The 19,250-nt window shown below is 28.8% G+C and overlaps 1 protein-coding gene and 1 long non-coding RNA gene across 2 annotated transcripts in view; one reads left to right on the top strand and one right to left on the bottom strand.

The window, feature by feature from the left end:
• The window catches only part of LOC136985136 (uncharacterized), an 86,121-nt gene that overhangs the window by 60,253 nt on the left and 6,618 nt on the right, over window positions 1–19,250 (top strand). The window contains exon 4 of the mRNA XM_067282336.1: window positions 13,958–13,978. Within this exon, the coding sequence (XP_067138437.1) occupies window positions 13,958–13,978 (21 nt within the window). The remainder of the gene's footprint in view (window positions 1–13,957; window positions 13,979–19,250) is intronic.
• LOC136985137 (uncharacterized) overlaps window positions 17,788–19,250 on the bottom strand; it is a 28,345-nt gene continuing 26,882 nt past the window's right edge. The window contains exons 3-4 of the long non-coding RNA XR_010882288.1: window positions 18,581–18,763; window positions 17,788–18,172 (exon numbers count right to left, since the gene is read on the bottom strand). This is a non-coding gene — a long non-coding RNA (uncharacterized lncRNA). The remainder of the gene's footprint in view (window positions 18,173–18,580; window positions 18,764–19,250) is intronic.

Here is a 19,250-nt window from a genome sequence, read left to right as displayed (position 1 = left end):
TCATACTGTTCATTCCCCAAACTTTTTTAATTATAAAACTTTTATTCTTTCCAGATTCTTTTAGAAATTTTGTATTAGAATTCTTAAGTTGTCATGCTTCGTATGGTTTTTCGCATGTTTATATTCACAAACAACAAACTTCTCCAGATTTTCTACATAAAATTTCGTGCCTTCTTAAACACGTATATATATATATATATATATATATATTATAATACCCCTAATGGCTACAAAATATTAATTTTATAAAATTTTTTTTTATCTTTAAGACTATAATATTTAATCATAATGATACAAAGCGCTACTTAAAAAAAATAATAATAAACATTTTATCGTTGCAAAAAATGAAAAGAGCTTCAAATTGCTAATGCATAATGGTGCAGAAGTAAACTATCCATAATAGTTTCAATTGTAAAAGTAAATAGCGTGACTTTATTTTCAGAAGAAGGCAGTCGAACTGTTTTACTTCGAAAGTAAAGTGCAAAATTAAATCACGCACTATTTTAAATTTTACAAAAGTATGGCACAAAATCGTGTTGTTTATTCTGAAATTTTTGCTACAAATTCGATTATTTTTAACTAATAAAACTAAATAATTGGGTTGAGTTTGATAGAAAAGTAAACATCATCTCAAATTTTCCTTTAATTATCTCTCATCCGAGGAGTTTTGTCTCGCTATAACTCATCTCCTATTTTTATAAATATTTCATTGACTCCTGTGTAATTTAATTTACGCCGCGATAGTTAATCCAAAAATCAATATAAATGTGGAAATTAGCAATTAAATCGAGTAAAAAAAAATATATATATATATATATATATATACGTATTGAATTTCTTTACTCCCCACCGTTTAATCTTTTAAAAAAGATTAATATATTTAAATAATTTGAAACCAAAATCTTCGTAGTAACAACGTGTTAGCATTAAAGCGCAGTTAACAGAATTTGCAGTGCACTACTAACTTAGAATTCTGTTACGATTTATATATAAATATATTATCATAGGAAAGGGTTAAATCATTTAAATGGTAATGGAAACTATCGTAATCAGTTATAATTGTATTTACAGTCGCTATTAATAAAACTACAACTAATTATCATGGATACTAGAATCGTACTAATGATATTACAGAGGCAGTAATATCAGCAGCATTGTCACCAAATTATTACAGTTATTGGTACAGTTATTACTATGATAATTTAGTCAAGGTAAATTAATTCCCAAAGTATTTATGTAGAACAGGAAAACAGTTTGAAGTGATATTATTCCATGCATTTCTTCATATTAATCATTTGTTTCCACATGATTTATTAATGGAGTTTTAATTTAGTGTTTACACAAGAGATTTTTCTAGGGCTTTTTTTTAAAGATTTACATAAAGTTATCGCCATTTTTTAAAATTCTAACCTCCCAAATGATTTTTATAAAGTGAAGAAACGTAACAATTTATCCTTTTAATTCCTCAAGAAGAGAATTACAAGAAGTTTTCTAATAAAAAAAATAATAATAAAGGATCATATATCCATGAAGTGTGTCGAGTTAAAGGTAATATTAAAAATAAATTAAATTGTTTACGAATATTTTTCTTCTGTGATTCACATTAACGAAGAAGATTATCTTCTTTCTTCTTCTTCTACATTTTTTAAGTCGTCTTTTTCAAATTTACAAAATTAATTTCAGGCGAAATTCATTTAGTAAATATAAGTAATTGAATTTATTATTAAATTGTAAGGAAAATGCGAATTAAAATTTGTAATGTTTATTTAAATCTAGTTAAAGAAATCAAATTATTGTTATGTTTCCTTTCTCTCCTTCTCTTTCTCTTTCTATTTTAATTTTCTTTTCGTGTTTAAGACGAAAATGTTTTAATATATTTTCTCTTATTTTTCCTCTAAAACGATTATTTTTCTTTTATTATAATATCTCATAATTATAATTTTGCTCGGTTATGTTTAATAACATTAAAAATTTAATTGCTTAGCAGCCTTCTTTTACAGGTTATAATTAGAATTTTGTTTAAATACTCTAAAATTTATTACCAAATTAAAATTGCTTTAATTCTATTGTTGCTAGTTAAATAAATGATTAATGATTAAATAAATAATTGGCTTAATTATATCTTTTTAAAAAGGAAAGTAAAATCTATTTTGATCGATGTCGATTGTTTCCACGTTTACACAATACTTAATTTCTTATTTATTTATTTTAAAATAATGTTATTTGTAATTTTATTTTTGAAAATTTCATTTGAATTTACAGCATTGTCTCGAAAATTTTTCTATTCTTTTATCTAAAATAAAATTTTCTATGTCCCAATGTACTTTTTTTTTATTATTTGTTTCAATTTAATAATGATTCTATCAAGAGTACCATCTGTAAGATTTTTCTCTCTTCTTAATATAAGAATTCAATATCACCTCTTTTTTTTTTCTTCGCTTCTTTTGATATAATATAAAATTTCAACAACAATTTTACATTTTGGCAAAAAAATTCCCTTACATTGTGTAAAATATTTGAATTATTTTTGCTCTTTTCTCTTTCAACATCAACTGAACTCGTGTAATTTTCTATGTAGAAATTTTCATTATTCTTTAATTTATACCTTTAAAACGCATTATAATTTATTTCTCTCGCTTTAATATCTAGAAATTGCGAAATTAGAAATGAGTTTCGCATGTTCTAGAAATGATTTCTGCATCACGACAGTCATAACTGAGATATAATTACACTTTATATGTAACAGCATGAGGAATATTAAAGTAATAATTGACTCGATTTATAAAAAAAATTAGTTTTTTTGGGGGTGTTTTTGGGCATAAATGAAGACGTTACCAATTAAATTATTTAATAATTCACACTATTTTCTATTATAATAATAAATAATGATTATCGAGCGGTATATATATATATATAAATCTATTGTCACCAAAATCCAACAATAACCATTCCTTTTTAATTGCAAATTAATTCAGAAGAATCAATTATAACAAAGGTTTAATTTAACTGTGTTTTTTATTTACATTACACAGACCCGGCTGTTATAGAAGGATATATTTTGGCCCTATTGTTTTCAGTATAAAGTGGAAAATATTTGATTTAGTGTAGCTTTGTTTCGTCTTTCAATCCTTATCGATGTTAACCTATCTTAGAGTAGGTCATACCCTCCTGTGAACCTAACAATAGACGAAAGACATACAGAAAATAGAACAGAGAAAGAAGATATGTATTTGCGAGATAAAAAATGAATGTATTGCATGTAATAATAATGATAATTTGTTCAAGTTTATCTTGGATAATTTAATAATAATATATAATTATGACTAGTCGTTCTTATATGAAAATATATTGTTAACAACAATATAATTAGTGTTTTCTTCTAAGTATTGCTCTGATTTTATTATATATCATTTATATTCTAAGTTTAACGTCTATAAAATATAAAACACAAATTAACATAATGATTAAATGTTTAAAAAGTATTATTTTAATAAAATAATAATAATAATAATAAAACAGCGATTAAAAGTTTTGTTCTAATTCAATAAAACAGACTCGTGAGAAAGGGAAAAAAAGTATTATAAATAAGAATAAATTTAATTCTAAATAGTAAAATTGGAAAAGATTTAAAGTTAACAAGTCGGCGATTTATTAAAATATAGAACAGGATGAAGGTTTTTTTTTAATTTTTTTTTTTCCTCTAGAGCATTTATCATTATAAAGCCTCCATTAACTCCGATTAATTCTCCAATAAGAGAAACGGAATTAATTTTAGATATTTACAAACTGAATTCCAATTCGGAATTGCATTAATATTGTTTTTCTTACTTCCATTATTAAACTGTTTCCAATTATAATTCTTCTTTCATCCCGAAAGAATTCCTCAAAAATCAATTTTGTTAAAAAATAAAAAAATATTGTTCATTATAATTGAAATTTACTAGGTAACGACTGAAAAGTAAAAAATTCCAACCGGTAGACTTACAACAATTTAATTAGGGGAAACATTTTCTTATGTTTTTTTTTTATTTTGTTCTTTCTTATTTTTTTTATTCTATTTTTATTTTTGGAAAAAAAACCAGGCAGACAACGAGGGAAAGAAAGCAAAAGGAATTAGTTTCCCCGGAATTTTATCGGTTGGAAGTCTACAGCTACTAATTTTCTCTTAAATCTCTATGCAAATCAAAACAGTTGCGTGCAGACTACTAATTCGGCATCAGGCCCGCTGAAAGGCTCGGGGCGTAACGATCGCCTGGCGTGACGTGGCCCACGTGACTATCGAAAGAAGGCAAAATCCAATCATGGACCGAAACCCGAATTTTTCATTAACTCCGACCTCCTCAACAAGACTCGGAATATTCATTAATGCCATACGTGTTTCGCATATTTAATATAACCAGTTTTGCTAGAATATGGTGCAAAAACCCAGAAAAGTATCGAGAAAATGAAGAACAGTAGCAAAAAAAAAAAAAAAAACATTCACGTAAGAAGATTACTCGATAATCTCGCTTCATTTTACCTCATTGTAGGAATTTCAGTTCGGCTTTGACACTCGAAAGGTGTACTTCAACGCGTGGTAAATTGACAATTAAAATAATATCTTAGATAGAGAATATTGGTGTTATAGATTATGTAGCTTCTATTCACGAATCAATCAATGAATATATAAGAATAGTTGCTTCGGTGATTGATAGAAGGCTGCACAGTTCGAAGTATTGTACGCCTTTAAGAACAGTTGCAGTTACTGGTTCAACGAGTGAGCTTTGAGAGTCTCGAAGGGCTACAAAGACCCAATTACTGAAGTATTAGTATCGAAAGAAACTCGAACAGGATGAAGTAGCTGAAAAAAAAAGGTCGAGAAAATGGCGATTCGTTCGATCTTCGCATATATTTTAAAGTAAGCAGAATGGTCTCTTCTTCTATCACACTCTTTACTATTATAATTCATTGTGAATTAATTATTTACGGAGAGATTTCGTCTGGTGTTATTATCTCGATTAATAAATCATTAAAATCGCTTAATCTACTCGAAAATCTGAAAGGGTAGATGGAAGGATAAGGGCTAAACAAAGTTAAAGTAACTCCTATTACTATTCAACAGTTAATGCAAATCATTGTAATAAAATTACAAAAATTATCTCGGCTAGTTTAAATTTAATATTCTCTTCCTAATTATTAACAGGAAGTTAACGGGTTGTAAAATGTCGGCAACTGTGCACTTTTGACAGTTATGAGCAGAGAAGAAAAGTCGCTGTGTGTAAAAGACTTTGCAGTGTCCCCGCACTAAAGTCGATTTCGCAGAAAATTAAGATGAGATTTAAAAAGAAAAAAGAAAAAAAAAATTGACATTTGCACAGCATTGACATTTTGTATCTTGCAAATAAAGGCGAGGGATGTTTAATTTTATTACTATAATAAATCCCAGGAAAGTTGTTTATAAAGTTCGTCACCGATTTCCTCCCCTTTTTTTCATGTAGATAAAATTTTTGTGTGAGAAAACATAAAAATTGTGCGGCCAGATATGAGAATATTTGCTTTCAAAATTTAGAATTTTTATATAAATATTATTAACTTTTAAATGTTAAAACTATATCTAATTCTAATATTTATTTTAAGCAGATTTAATGCTCGAGGTCCTATATAGTTAACTCAATTTTTGAACTTTAGTGTGTGTTGTTTAAATTCGATGTGTTGTTTATAAACTGATTAACTGGTGTAGAGGAATGTTATAATAAAATTTACAATGTTTCATACCAATTTTTCGCCTATTCAAACTATAAAATATTAATTTATGTAAGAGATAGTACACAGAATAACAAACGACCCCACTTACTTGAATTAACCTTAGCTATCTTGTAAGAATATTTGTAAACATTTAAATAAATCTCTCATCGCTAGAACACGTTTTAATATTATTTTTAATATGTAAAATATTTTTATAGTCCTTCCAATTAGGATAAAGGAGGAAGACGACAGTTCTTTACGTAAAGCGTGGCCAAAAAGTTGATTGCCAAATGGATGTAATCACAGTTATTATTGTTTCAAATGCAATAATGACTTGGTACCTAATTCCACACGCGATTCTTAAAGTGGTGACACATGAAGTCTTGCCTCGTGTACATCACTATTTGAGTACGTGGAAAACACTTTAAACATGAGCTTCGATAAGTACTGTGGTGTACAGTACAATACTTTACTCACACTAGTCTCAACCTAAGTGTCACACATTGCATTAAACATCATTAAAGTCATTTACAGTATTTAGTCTGTAATTTGTAAAATGTCCTCTTTCCCCATTTGGCTAGTGACTTTCTGGCCACACTGTATAAGCAAGAAAAAAATAATTAATTTATTTAAAAAATTTCGGGTATTTAAGCATTAATTTTTAAGGTTTAAATAGCCTAAAAGTTTGAAAAAATCTTGTTTTTTTTTTCTCATACACAAACCGACAAAAGATTTAATTCTCCAAAGATTTAATAAAAAATATCTAATTAAAAATTCTAAAACTTCAAATTAGTTCTAAGATTTCCAATTATTGTATATTTAACGTGGACATTTTTAAAGGTCAAATTTAAATCCGTCATTATTCAAAATATAGATTAATCACTCGTTTTCTTTGGATACCTTAATAACAAGTGGAAGATTAATAATTTATCTTTCATTCTAAAATAATTATTTAGTGGCGTGAATAACTTATCTTTATTAATGAAGAAAATTTAATACTTTAAGAGATATTTAAGAGCACCTCAATGTATTTTGGGGTTGCGAATTTTGGTGTGTGTGACTCTTCACATTTGTTATCGGACTTGGGGAAAAAGTTGTTAGCGAAGTGCGAGTTATACTCGATCGATAAACTGATGCGACTTCAACTGCAGAAGAGCACCAGGATGAAACTGTAGACTCATTAGGGAGGATAGTTCGAATATCTATTTCTTTTTTTTTATACCAAAAAAAAAGAACTAAACTTCCATCATTTATAAAACTTTAATAAAAATATAAACTCGTTTATAATGCGATAAAATAATTTAAAAATTATAATATCTCCATACGTTTTTCACGTTTTAAATTCGAATATTCTAATGGAAAAATTTTATATATTATTTTTTATTAATACGATAAATAAATGGGAGTAAATGTGCCAACTAATATAGAGGCGCCATCTGTACTTCATTTTTATAACTAAATGACCCTGTTTTTTTTTGGAAGTTAAATAATTTTTTTCCCATAATTTTATGCCGTCACAGTCGGTTTTTTTGTTTAAAAAACTAACTTTTAATAGAATAATTAAATAATTATAATTTATTTTACATAAAGGTTTCGATTTCTAGAAAAGAAATCAGCGATCGCGTGTGACACATTTATACAGAAGCGAAGAGGATGAAGAGGAATAAACACAATTTGCTAAGGTGCACTTTCTAATCACCCTTCTATTTGTTAGCGATTGGGAGAGCTAATCTGCTCTAGTACCTTTAATAGAAGACACGACAACGAGAAGACAGACACTTTCTTTTCTTTGTTAACTTTCGATCTTTTCTTGCAGACAATGCCAGCTTGCCAGAACTTCTCCAGATTATCCTTAGACCACTAATAGAAAGTAAGAGTGATTCTGCTAATACGACTAATTGATCAGATTATACAATCGGAAATTCTTCTTTGATCACTATAAAATTCTCTCATTATCGCTGTTAACGACAACAAAATATTATAATTGATTCTTTTTTCAATGAATTTTTTGTCTTCTTGCAATCTTACAAGTTTAAAATATTTTCTAATGTTATTTAAATGTAAAAAATTATTTTTATAGTTCTTCCAATTAGCATAACTTAAGTCCTTCTAGTTTCAAGTATTATAGGAGGATTATTAATAGGGACTATAAGAGGGAGGACTACAGAAGGACTGTTAATAGGAACTATAAGAAGACTGTGGCAGGACTACTGACAGAGACTGTAACAATTAGGATTTCTACTAATAAGGACTATGAGATGAGTTTAGGACTACTACTAATTGCAGGAGTAAAAGAGGAAAAACGACATTCTAAACAAATGAAAACTATTTCAGAATGTATTATAAATATACCCTTTATTTAAAATACATTTAAGAAAGTGCAAAAAGATATACGATTATAATTGCATGAATCAACCCTATACATTAACATACGAAGAATAACTTTTAAAACATTGATTAGCACAATTTGAATCAAATTTTTAAATAAAAAAAGAGGAAGACATACTTGGAAATGATCAAAAATATTCGTTATACATAAGAGTAACCATACCCTGCACAGAAATATACCAAATAAAGAAGGATAAGTGAAGAGGTTATAACGGTGGCGACGAGGAGCAACTTATCTTCTGGTTAAGTTAACCGGAATATGTTTGCTCTAAGAATAGTGGATGATTACATTATTTACAGAAGAGGATAAAGTATGTCCTCTCGTATCAGCCAACCTAGTCGCCAGGGAACAATATAAATGCGGAACGTGCTCCGGTCAAACTCAGACAGATGGAAAGAGACATCCGACACAGACATCGCTCAACTTAAGGGATTTTGCTCCTCAACCCAATAAAAAATGCATTTTTTTCCCCCTCCACAACACGCTCAACTTTTTTAAAATTTTAAGTGTACCATACGTAAATTTTAAGCACAGTAAATCATTCTTCCACTACTTTTGAAAATGGGTAGGCGAAAAAAATATTGTAAAATATAAGCACCCAACCCGAAAGTGTTGCTTTATTTATAGGTGTTAACGGGACGTGGTTAATGGGTTTTTGGGGAGGAGCGTTATAAAAGGGTTCGATCGAAAGAAGTTGGAAGGAAGCTTGATGTATATTTTTTGGCAAGAAAGATGGCCTGACAAAATGCGGTCATTACTTTCTTTCTCCGTGCAGTCGACATGTTATTGAAAGATTATCAACTGTTTGATGAATGAAACGATTGGCTCTTCCGTCATCCGTCCTGTTGCTTTTGAGCTATATTCGTGTCGGTTTTATTACGACTCTTTTAATGTCCGTCATTTATTTTGTCGGCAAGAAACAGCCAAAGAGAAACGAGTAGACACACGAAAAACTTTGCTCCCACTGGAAGATTGATGGAAGGTCTGCGAAGAACATCGAAGAAAAAGTCATTTCGTTCTGACCCGCAACATGATATCGAACAATTTCCCTCTAACCTGGCTAACTGGTCTTACTCTCTTTAATCGATGTATCTGTCGCTTCTCCCTCTTTACTCGTGTCGCCATCTATCGGACGAATACGTAACTGGAAAATCGATTTCAATTTTCTTTTTTTCCCCCCCTCCCCTCTTAATAAATTTGGCTTAAAGAAATGATTTATAAATTCAATTTATAGCGAAAATAATTTTTATTTTACGGTATTATATAGTTTTTCTATTACAAATTTTGACATTTTTACCATACTTACGCCTACATAAAAGTAACTATTTAAATATATTAAACGTCTAGTTATATTTCCTTATTAAAAGAATATTTAAATCTTTCTTATTTTATAATTTTGTTTGCTAATAAATTTATTTTGACATATTTCATTACTCGAAATATAAAAAAAAAAACATGTAATGCAAATATACATCAACAGATGGCGCCACGAGTTTATACGTTCCATGATTTTAGTAATTTAAAAAGTTTGTTTTATTTCGCTAAAATATCGAATAGAATAGTATAAAAATTCATAAAATTTTAAGCAATTTATAATTAAAATATTTTTAAAAGTTTTATTAATAGCTGCGAAATCAAAATTTTATATTGCTGAAATATAATTGAAATATATTTATTCTTTAATAAAAAAAAATTATTTTTAAATTAAACTTATGTTTAAACAATTAGATATTTTATGGAAAGATAAATAGGAAAGAAAGAAAGGAGGAAAAAAGCAGAGTTACGAGTGGATAATTCTGCAATTCTAAGAGAGTGGACATTGTCCTGATGGGGGGGGGTCCTCTTTCTTCGCTCTGTTTCCTCTTCCATTGTCCAGATGACGCTTCTCCAATGTCAAAGGCTGTCCAGACTTTGCTGATATCAGGAATTCTCCCCTATGGAATGTCATTAATTGAGAATCGCCTACCGGTCCACTTTCAACACACTTCTCGTTCTCCGCATCTTTCATCGTTTGTGCAGCTCCTTGGCTTTTTCTTTTCTTTTTTTTTTTAATTTTTAAAATGGTTCGGGATTATTCCACTGCGATTTAAGCTTACTTCCAAAATTCCATTAAGAGGAAAAAATATTCCATCCGTACTTTTAAATCGCACAAGTCCCTAAATCGTGGTTTATTCTTTCTATTATAAAGTTAAGAAACTTAGTTTAAAATAGAGAAAAACGGTTATATAAGAGTATTAAATTCTGTTTAGTTATAACTAAAAAACTTTATTATATATTTAAAATATTCCGTTTTCTACATAAAAATTAAAATATTCTTAACTTTAGAATCATCTGAAGAGTGATTAACGTCTTAAATACGTCAGAAATTCGAAAATACAAGAAGTGTCATTCTATATTGAACTTAATAAAGCATAATGTATTTAAATAATTACTTATAAATAATTCATAATATTAATTTTATTAATTCCATATCCTCAAGCTGCTTCGAAATAAACACAGAATTTAATAAACAATTCTGACAATTGAGTAAAGTATCTGTCACGTTTGATTTTTATTTGTACAAAACGACTGTCGAAGCAATTTCGGGGTATTGTGACGTATCTCGCTTAATTACTGTAGAATTCCTACGACTTCACTTAGCAGGAAGAGGGACTTAAGGTGTTAGACGTGTTTATTATAGTAGTTACGTGTCCAATGGGACATTATATCAGTTTTGTCTGCTATCTCCTACGATAACGAATGTTTCATAACGCTTACGTGACAGTTTTGTCACCGTTATGTACGTTGGATAATTAGAATAATAAGATAAATCTTGTTCCTCTTCCACCGTGTTTTGACGCTCGTTGGACAGATCGGTCCCTCTTTGCCTTACTAAACTTGACAGATATAAAATCTCGTTTGTATAATTTGACATTATCCTGAAATGTTTAACAACTTTCCATCCGATCCTACGTAACGAGGTAATTTATTAGCGAAGAAGACAAACTTTTTATCGTGTTACGAAAATAGAAGTCAACACTTTTTTTTTTTTTTTTTTAACTTTCGTTTAATATATGATTAATTATTTTAAGAATTACTTTTCTTCATAATAATTTTAATTTCCCTTGAGATGATAGAACTTTTTTACAAGAATTTTATTCGATAAGTACGAAGATATTTAATAATTTATTTACATTTTTACTATAAATTCACCTTTATCTTTTACTTTTATAAAATATAATATTAAAAGTAAGTTATAAATAATTTTATTCACTTAATTATATAAATTTTAATACAAATTCTTAAGTTTCGAACGGGGAGAAAAAACAATTGTGACTTAAAAATAACAATAAAATGACTTATTGTTATTTTCTACAAAAATTATTATAATTATTCTCATTTATTCCTCCATCTCCGATATTAAAAAAAAAACCATATTAAATAAGCACCACTTCATTCTTAATTTCACATTTAATTCATTTTATAAAATACAATTATGCAATATTTTATAGTAATGATGCTGTTACACTGTACAAAATTTAAAAGATAACCCACACAGAAGAAGAATATTCCAACTAAAAAACATCGTTAAACTTAAATACAGTTAGAGAAATGATTCCAATTTTAACAGAGAATTAACAAACAATAGAAACTTCTTTTTTTTTATTTATTTTAAATATTAAATTTTTTTTTTCTCCTTCGGGTTTAAAAACAGTATCATTAAATCAGAATCTTTGCAAAGATCGTAGTTTATAAGATTTTTTCTTCGTCGTTAACAGGGAGTATCCTTTGTTTCCTGTTGCCATACAAAAAAAAAAATAAAATAAAATAAATTCTACGCTTCAATAACACTTTTAAATTGGATGCCGAAACTAAGAGGAATAGAAACATTAAGAACTTTAATATTCCATGTTTAAATAAGGAAAGTTTTCTACTGTACATAAAGATGTAAGAAAGTTTATAAGAAAATATATTATGTTGAATTTGATTGGGTGTTTTTCCCCCTCTTGAGTATTATTTTCAAACATTTTTATTACTTTCGTCCTCGACAGAAGGAAAATTACAGATTTGATCGCTCGTTATTTTATCTTTCCAAAACTTATGCTTCTATACTGTTATAATTATCCTCTTTTTTTAATATTAAATATCGTATTTTATGATCATTTTTAATAAAAATAATAAAAATTAAAATAATATTTATTTATTTATTTATTATAAAAACAATTTTCAAACGGGAGTGACAATAGTTTTGCTTAAAAAATTTATTTTAATTGAACAATAATAGTTCTTTTTTTTAAAATTAATTAAGTTTATTCAGTAAAATAATTTTTAAAATAAATTTATATATATAATATATTAAATTCACGTCTTGTGGGACTAAATATAATATAAATCTATCTTCAGTCAGCTTAGGGTGGAAGTTATTTTAAATTTCTCCAGAAAAATATATTTTTAGACGAGAAGAATTTTGATGTTTTAAGAAACGAATTTCTATTGGTTGGGCGGATCTTATTAAAATTCTTTAAACATCATCAACAGAATGTATATAAAAAGGGGGGAGGGATGGAGAAGCTTCCGATCGGTGGCGCCATCTGCGAATCACAGAGGAAACTATCATTCCTAAAAACAAAATTCCCGATTAATTAATTATTTACGTAAAAATCAATACAATGTACGAATATGTCAATATGGATTACCATTGAAGAACTTTCCACTTATACGCTTTCTACTTTGTAAACAACGGAAAATGTAAATAACAGTAAATGAAAGAAGGTCGACTGGATAAAAGTAATTCGAAACTTTGGATAATTTAAGAGTGGAAATGGACTTTGATCAAACACGTGTGGAGCTGGGATTAATGCATTGGTTAGATGCATCGTTTGTTAGTATTATAGATCCTGCAGGGAAAACTAGAGAAACTACTTTGGCTTTTAATCCTTCATATTGTAATTGGCTCATTCTTCTACCTTTCAACTACATAAAAACCAATTACAGAATCTTATCACGCCATGTTTTGCTCTACTTGATCGAATTTCTCTTGGTATTTTTTTTATTATTAATATTATGAATATTAAAGTTAAAATGCGTGATAATATATGGTAATTTTATGAAAAAATGAACAAATATTTCGATTATAATAAGGTAAAAATGTTATTTTTCTTATAATTTTTTCATAGATTTTTGTATTGTAATAAATAATTGATTGCATAGAAAATTTTATAAGGATATTAATAAATTTTTTGTAGTGTAATAAGGATAAAAAGTAATATATATATATATATATAAAGTCCACAAAATATTTCCTATTTTATATTTATAAATATAAACAGTTCGTTCTGCACTCAGAATCTATAGAAAGAATTATCTTATTGGAAAATAGGATCACGTTTGAAGGATCTTTTGCTTTATTAAATATGTTCAATTAATATTTAATTTATTTTAAGCTTTTGTAAGAATTTTTTTTGTATATTTAACTGATAAAAACCCGGGTTAAGGATTGATATTAGCGAAGGAAACAACCACTATCTTACTCTTTAGCAAACTTAGTTTCCACATTTGTATGTTAATTGCATTTCTGTATTTTTCTATCAGGTTTTTCACTTAGTTTGTTAATAGAAAACTGGTGTTAGCATTAAAGAATGTATTTCTAGAACGAAGACTAAGGCCTATTATTCCCTTCAATAAAGAAATTCACTTAAAGAAATCTTATCAGAAGGAAGAAAAAAAAAAACAAAAAAAAACTTTTTTAGAATTGTTACACTTTTTAAAATAATTTCAACTTTTATAATTTTATGCATTGGCAGAAAATCTAAATAATTAATTTCTCAATTCTTTTCTAAACAATGGCTATTCTTTATTTTTCAGGCATCGCCAGACCGGCTTCTGGTAAGTTTAAAGGCTTAATAGATTTATTCTCTTATATTTTCTATTTAATTATCACTTTTTAGTAGAAATTCTAAATTTAAACAATTTCTAACTTTTGAAAGTTTACTGAAATTTATTTTTTTTAAATCTCTCTCTCTTTTTTTTTCATTATTAATTTTAAAAATTCTCTAACATAATTTAGCAGTAATATTAAATTTTTAACTTTTCAATATAATAACACACTACTAACAATTAATACATTAACAAATTCATTTACATTTACAAAATGTACTTCGAAGTATTCACGAATATGTACTGTTGTATCAATTATTTTTGTAGTTTTGTTTACATTTTATACATTTAAACTGTACTGTATCATATAAAATAACCTTAATTGCATTATATTTGTATTATTATTATTATACTATTTTAAGGCGTCAGTACGAGCCATGACGATCCTTAAAAAAATTGTATATTCAACAACTCGAATGCTCATATTCTGAATTTCTGTAACTTATATGCCAATAAATATTGATATTCATACTTATAATGATATTTGATATTGATAGCTAAACAATACAGCACAAAATATAACACATCTAATTAGAAATGATCGATTAATCGATATAGTAATTATATGATTATTCGATGTTAAAGTTAAGCGAATGCAGTAGATATTTCGTGAAAGAGAAATGCAATACTTGAAGGTAGAAGGGAAGAATGTAATATGGTAATAGCGTGATGCATCGTTACCATAATTCTAATTAACCTCGGGATCTTCTTAACCCAAAGGCGAATTGTTTAGATTTTTTTGCTTCATTAGCATTATCTTTTACATCTAAAAGAGTTTTTAAACGACGAATATTTAGTAGACCAGTGTATTTATCTTTGTAAGTCCCTTAAGCGACTTAAGTCTTTTTCTCAATTATTTTGTAGTTTGTTAATCCATTAAAAGATCGCTTAGTCTCTGCTAAATGAGCCGAAGACATTCCTACGACCTTTTAATTGTTTCTGTACTTGCCTCAGCTAAAAAGCTAAGCTGTTATCTTCGCATCTGTGGACGTTCTTCTATAGTTTCTCGATAGGGAAATAGATTGGACCCTTTTGAAAAGAATTCTGCACACTTATTTCTCATCCCTCTTTCTCTCTCTCTCTCTCTCTCTCTCTCTCTCTCTCTCTCTTCTCTCTCCTTCGTCGATTCTTTAAAAAAGAGCCGGAGCCTTAGGGACTAAAGTTCTTTGAGGCAATCAAATCGTCTCTGAGTTTCAATCAGCTTTACCCACGTCCAAGTGAATTCTTTGATTTGGGAATTTTTTGAATCCTACTTTAAAGGCGTCGATTTTGGATTGGGAAAACCAAACGAAGAAAAGCAAATGTACTAAGACTCTTTGCTTAGATAAACATAAGTCCTTTTAAGGGAGATGGATCTAGACTTAAGTTTTTTTAACATACCAAACTCAAATGTGGGCAATTAAGGTAACAAAAATAATACGGTTCTTCTCTCTTTTTTTTCTTTTTTTCCTGCTTTCCTGTTCTGTCGAACAGTGGGGAAGAAAATAACTGATAACAACCACAGAACTTTATTTTTTTTTTTTTCTATCTTATCAAGTTTGAACTCGCAAAAGTTAATTGGAAAGCCGAGAAGTTAGAAATTTTTCTTTTGGTGGCGAAATAAAACGTAATCCGTCTTTTAAAATTCTTATCGATTTTAATTACTCAATACGGCAATAACACGATCGCCTCTAACGAAGAAATTAATTATTTCTTGATCCTTTTTTTATTTTTTTTTTGGTAATTATACATAACAATGTTTATGATCGAATTACTAAAATTACGTAAAAAAATGTTGTAAATATATATATACAACGAATTTTTAAGTAGTAAATTTTAATTAAAAAAATAACACTTCATTAATTTATTTACCTTAAAAAGATGATTACCGATACATGATATTGGTTAACGTTTGTAATCACCGTAATGATGATTAATATAATCATCATTATTGCTTAATTATATTTAATTACGTTAAAGTAATTTATATTCTCCAATATGCATAATTATCATCATTAGCGAAATTTGTTATAGAAATCGAATTAGTTGGCGCATTCTTTTATTCTTAGAAGAGAGGAAGAAGATGGCCGATTGGAGTCAATCGTAGGAATGGAGATAATCCGAAGAGGGAATTCAAAACAAAATAAATTAGAAAGTGAGAGGAAATGAAAACGAAAGGGAAGGAAGATAAGGTTATAGTTTTTAGGTTATTTCTGGCATGTTGAGAAAGAATAAACGAGTGTAAGTGAAGAAAAACGAAGAAACTCATCGTGTCTTAAGTCGTTTCGGATGAACCCGTCCATGCCTTATCACGGGTATACTTTAAGCTCGACTGGTAATATAACGTGTCGAACAATAGAGGCACGGCCGGTGGGATGAAGTCTTCGGAAGTAAAAAAGCAATTATCTGGCCCACTGTAGAAATTGAAGTACTCCCGTTCTGCCTTTCTACTCGACAGACTTTTTATTTCATTCGAGGCTATTCTCCGCCGAAAATGTAGAACTTTAACCCGAATAGCCAAAGTCACTAAATGTAATCTTCTGTTGGGAGTATTTTCGCTAAGAATTGAAGTAATTTAGAATTGAAACCGAACCTTGTCGAATAAATTTTAATGCGAAAAGGAGTTTTCGTTTTTCGGGCCATTGTACGTCTGAAGGGATTTTACAATGCTCACCACCTCTCCTTTGCTTCCACTGCAGATTGAATCAGGAAAAAAATCTTCGCTCGCTTAGACACCAAGAAAAGAAAGGTGAATTATTCGACTACCAAACTTCATAGGACCACCTTCCCCACTCCATTTTAACTTTTCACATTTAACTCCGAAAATAGAACTCCTTACAGAATAAAATTCAATTTCTCTTATTTATCTTAATTTTGCTCTTTTAACTTCACTATCCGTCCAATGTAAAGTAGAAATGTAGAAACTTTCCAATAACTGAAAAGTGAAATTTTTCATTAAATTTTCTTTTTAATATTGTTTAATACGCGTATATTATCAGCAGATAGTGAGAGTTTCGGTCTCTAGATGGAGACGTTGTCAATATTTGTTTCTTTTCCACTCGGATCGATAAGAGTTGAATGTTTTCTCTACAACCTATCATTCTGCGAACTAACCGTTTGCAAAGAAATTTCCAAGAATAAATAAAAATTTCTCATTTTACAAAACGGCTAAGGTGTCTTATCGCTCACTTTTCCTTCTTTCTGCTGATATTTTGAAACAATTTACAAGATGGCCAGATAAGATTCTTCCTCGAGTGTCGAGCTATTACGCGAATAACAACAAACCATCGAGTAATTACGTCGTTATTACAATAATTAACACAAGGAAATTACCAGTACAAAAAGCTAAAATCCAGCATTTATACAATTAGAAAGTATTCTGTTGAGACGATACTTAAATCTGACGATCAGCTGCAAGGAATAGAAGCGATAGTGGTTAGAACAATACAGCAAATTACTATGGCGGATAAGAATATGTTTCTCACATCCCTAGATCTTATTTTTAACCTTGGAAAAACCAACGAAACAAAATTGCCAGAGGAATATCAAACAGCGAGTCTAAATTAAGAATTTTAAGAAGACACGAATCCGAGTGATTGATGGAGAAATACTTGGAAATTGAATTTACGGAGTGAATTGGAACGGTTCTTACAAACGATACATTGAATAGGAAAATCTCTTTAGGAACAAAAGTGCATGTCTGAGTGCATTTAATTGAATATTCCAATCCCTTTACAATTTTTGCAACGTGAGTCATTTGTCAATTCGAAATTAGGTTTGATGTTTTCAAACGATTATAGACTTCTTAATGGACTTTAGAAATTCAAATCAGAATGTTGATATTTCAATATCGAATAAATGAAAAATGATTTATCATTTATCGCTTTATTGCACCTTTCGACAAAAACTGTTTTGTATTCATTATAATTCGCCAAAACCTCTTGAGTACGATAAGTAGACTGTTACCTTTCATTGCAACGTTTAAATCGTTTCCAATGTTTATATTAAGTTACGCTTTTAGCAGATATTAGTTTAACGATTGGAAAAAATTCCAATAGGATTCATTCTGTTGTTGATCCCATAATCGGTGAAGCATAAATATCTATCAAAGCAGACTCGAATTGATTCTGGATCATCTGTGGCTTACGAGATATATTATCGGATCTGGAGAGGAAGTGGAAAATAACTATCAATGACAGGTAATACATGATAACCTGAATCTAGAAATACTAGCTTCCTCGATGTAATTACTTCATTACGATAACATTTTATTAGTAAACGTGTATCGTCTCAAGAAGCAAGAATTAAAGCAGGAATCTTTATCCTGTTGAATAACATTTACATTATTATTATACATGAAAATATTGAATATAAAGAGTCAAAACTAAAGCTTTAAAGGTAGTAATTTAAGATATTTAAAATTTTGTAAAGTCGAAATAATGTGTTTTACGAGCAAGTTGTCGTCTTCTCTTGATATAACGATTAACGATTGTCGAATATAATGGCCTATATAACGATTGTTGTTCCTGTCCATAAGCATGAAGTAACAGTTGAAAAGAATGTTAGCCATACCTGTTCAATTTTGAGAGATGTGGAAATAAAATACACAGTACATCCGAAACGAAATTTATTGATCGGACCATCAGATTTCTTTGCTTCACTCTTCTGGTATTCGACGTCCTTCTTCTAAAATCCATTAAAACACTAGCATTTTTTATTTCCTCCTCACTTGTCTACTCTTCAATCTTTGCCTCTCTGCGTAAAGAGAAAGCGATAGAACTATGTTAGAGACAGAATGATTAGATTTTTCCGGAGAAAATCAAGTTTATTCTAAGGAATCGCCACTTAGATGAAAAAAGTATGCGCGGGAATCCATTATCTCTACGGAAGATGTAATGCATCTGGTTTAGCCCCGGGTTAAAATTTTCCTTAAATATATATCCGGAATGAGTCGAAATTAGAGTTGATGATTTTTAAGATTGAAGTGAATTGATGCCAATTTGAGTTACTTACAGGAGGTAGAAATTTATAGGAGGCCATTTCTGTGAGAGGGGTTATTAAAGTTATCGATTATAACCGACAGACCGCAGCACCGATGATAACATTAAAAAATTTTACTTCTATAATGTCAGAGTAGATTACAACTTATCGCTTATTCAAATCTTAGTATCGTGCGCAAATATATTTAAGCAAATAAAAATATTTGTTTATATAAATATTTATAAAAATTACATATTCATAA

Source organism: Centruroides vittatus, unplaced genomic scaffold (assembly GCF_030686945.1).
Source record: "Centruroides vittatus isolate TY-2023 unplaced genomic scaffold, ASM3068694v2 contig_954, whole genome shotgun sequence".
Lineage (NCBI taxonomy): Eukaryota > Metazoa > Arthropoda > Arachnida > Scorpiones > Buthidae > Centruroides > Centruroides vittatus.
Note: the sequence above shows the minus strand (reverse complement) of the source record. Positions and strands in the feature narration are given on the sequence as shown.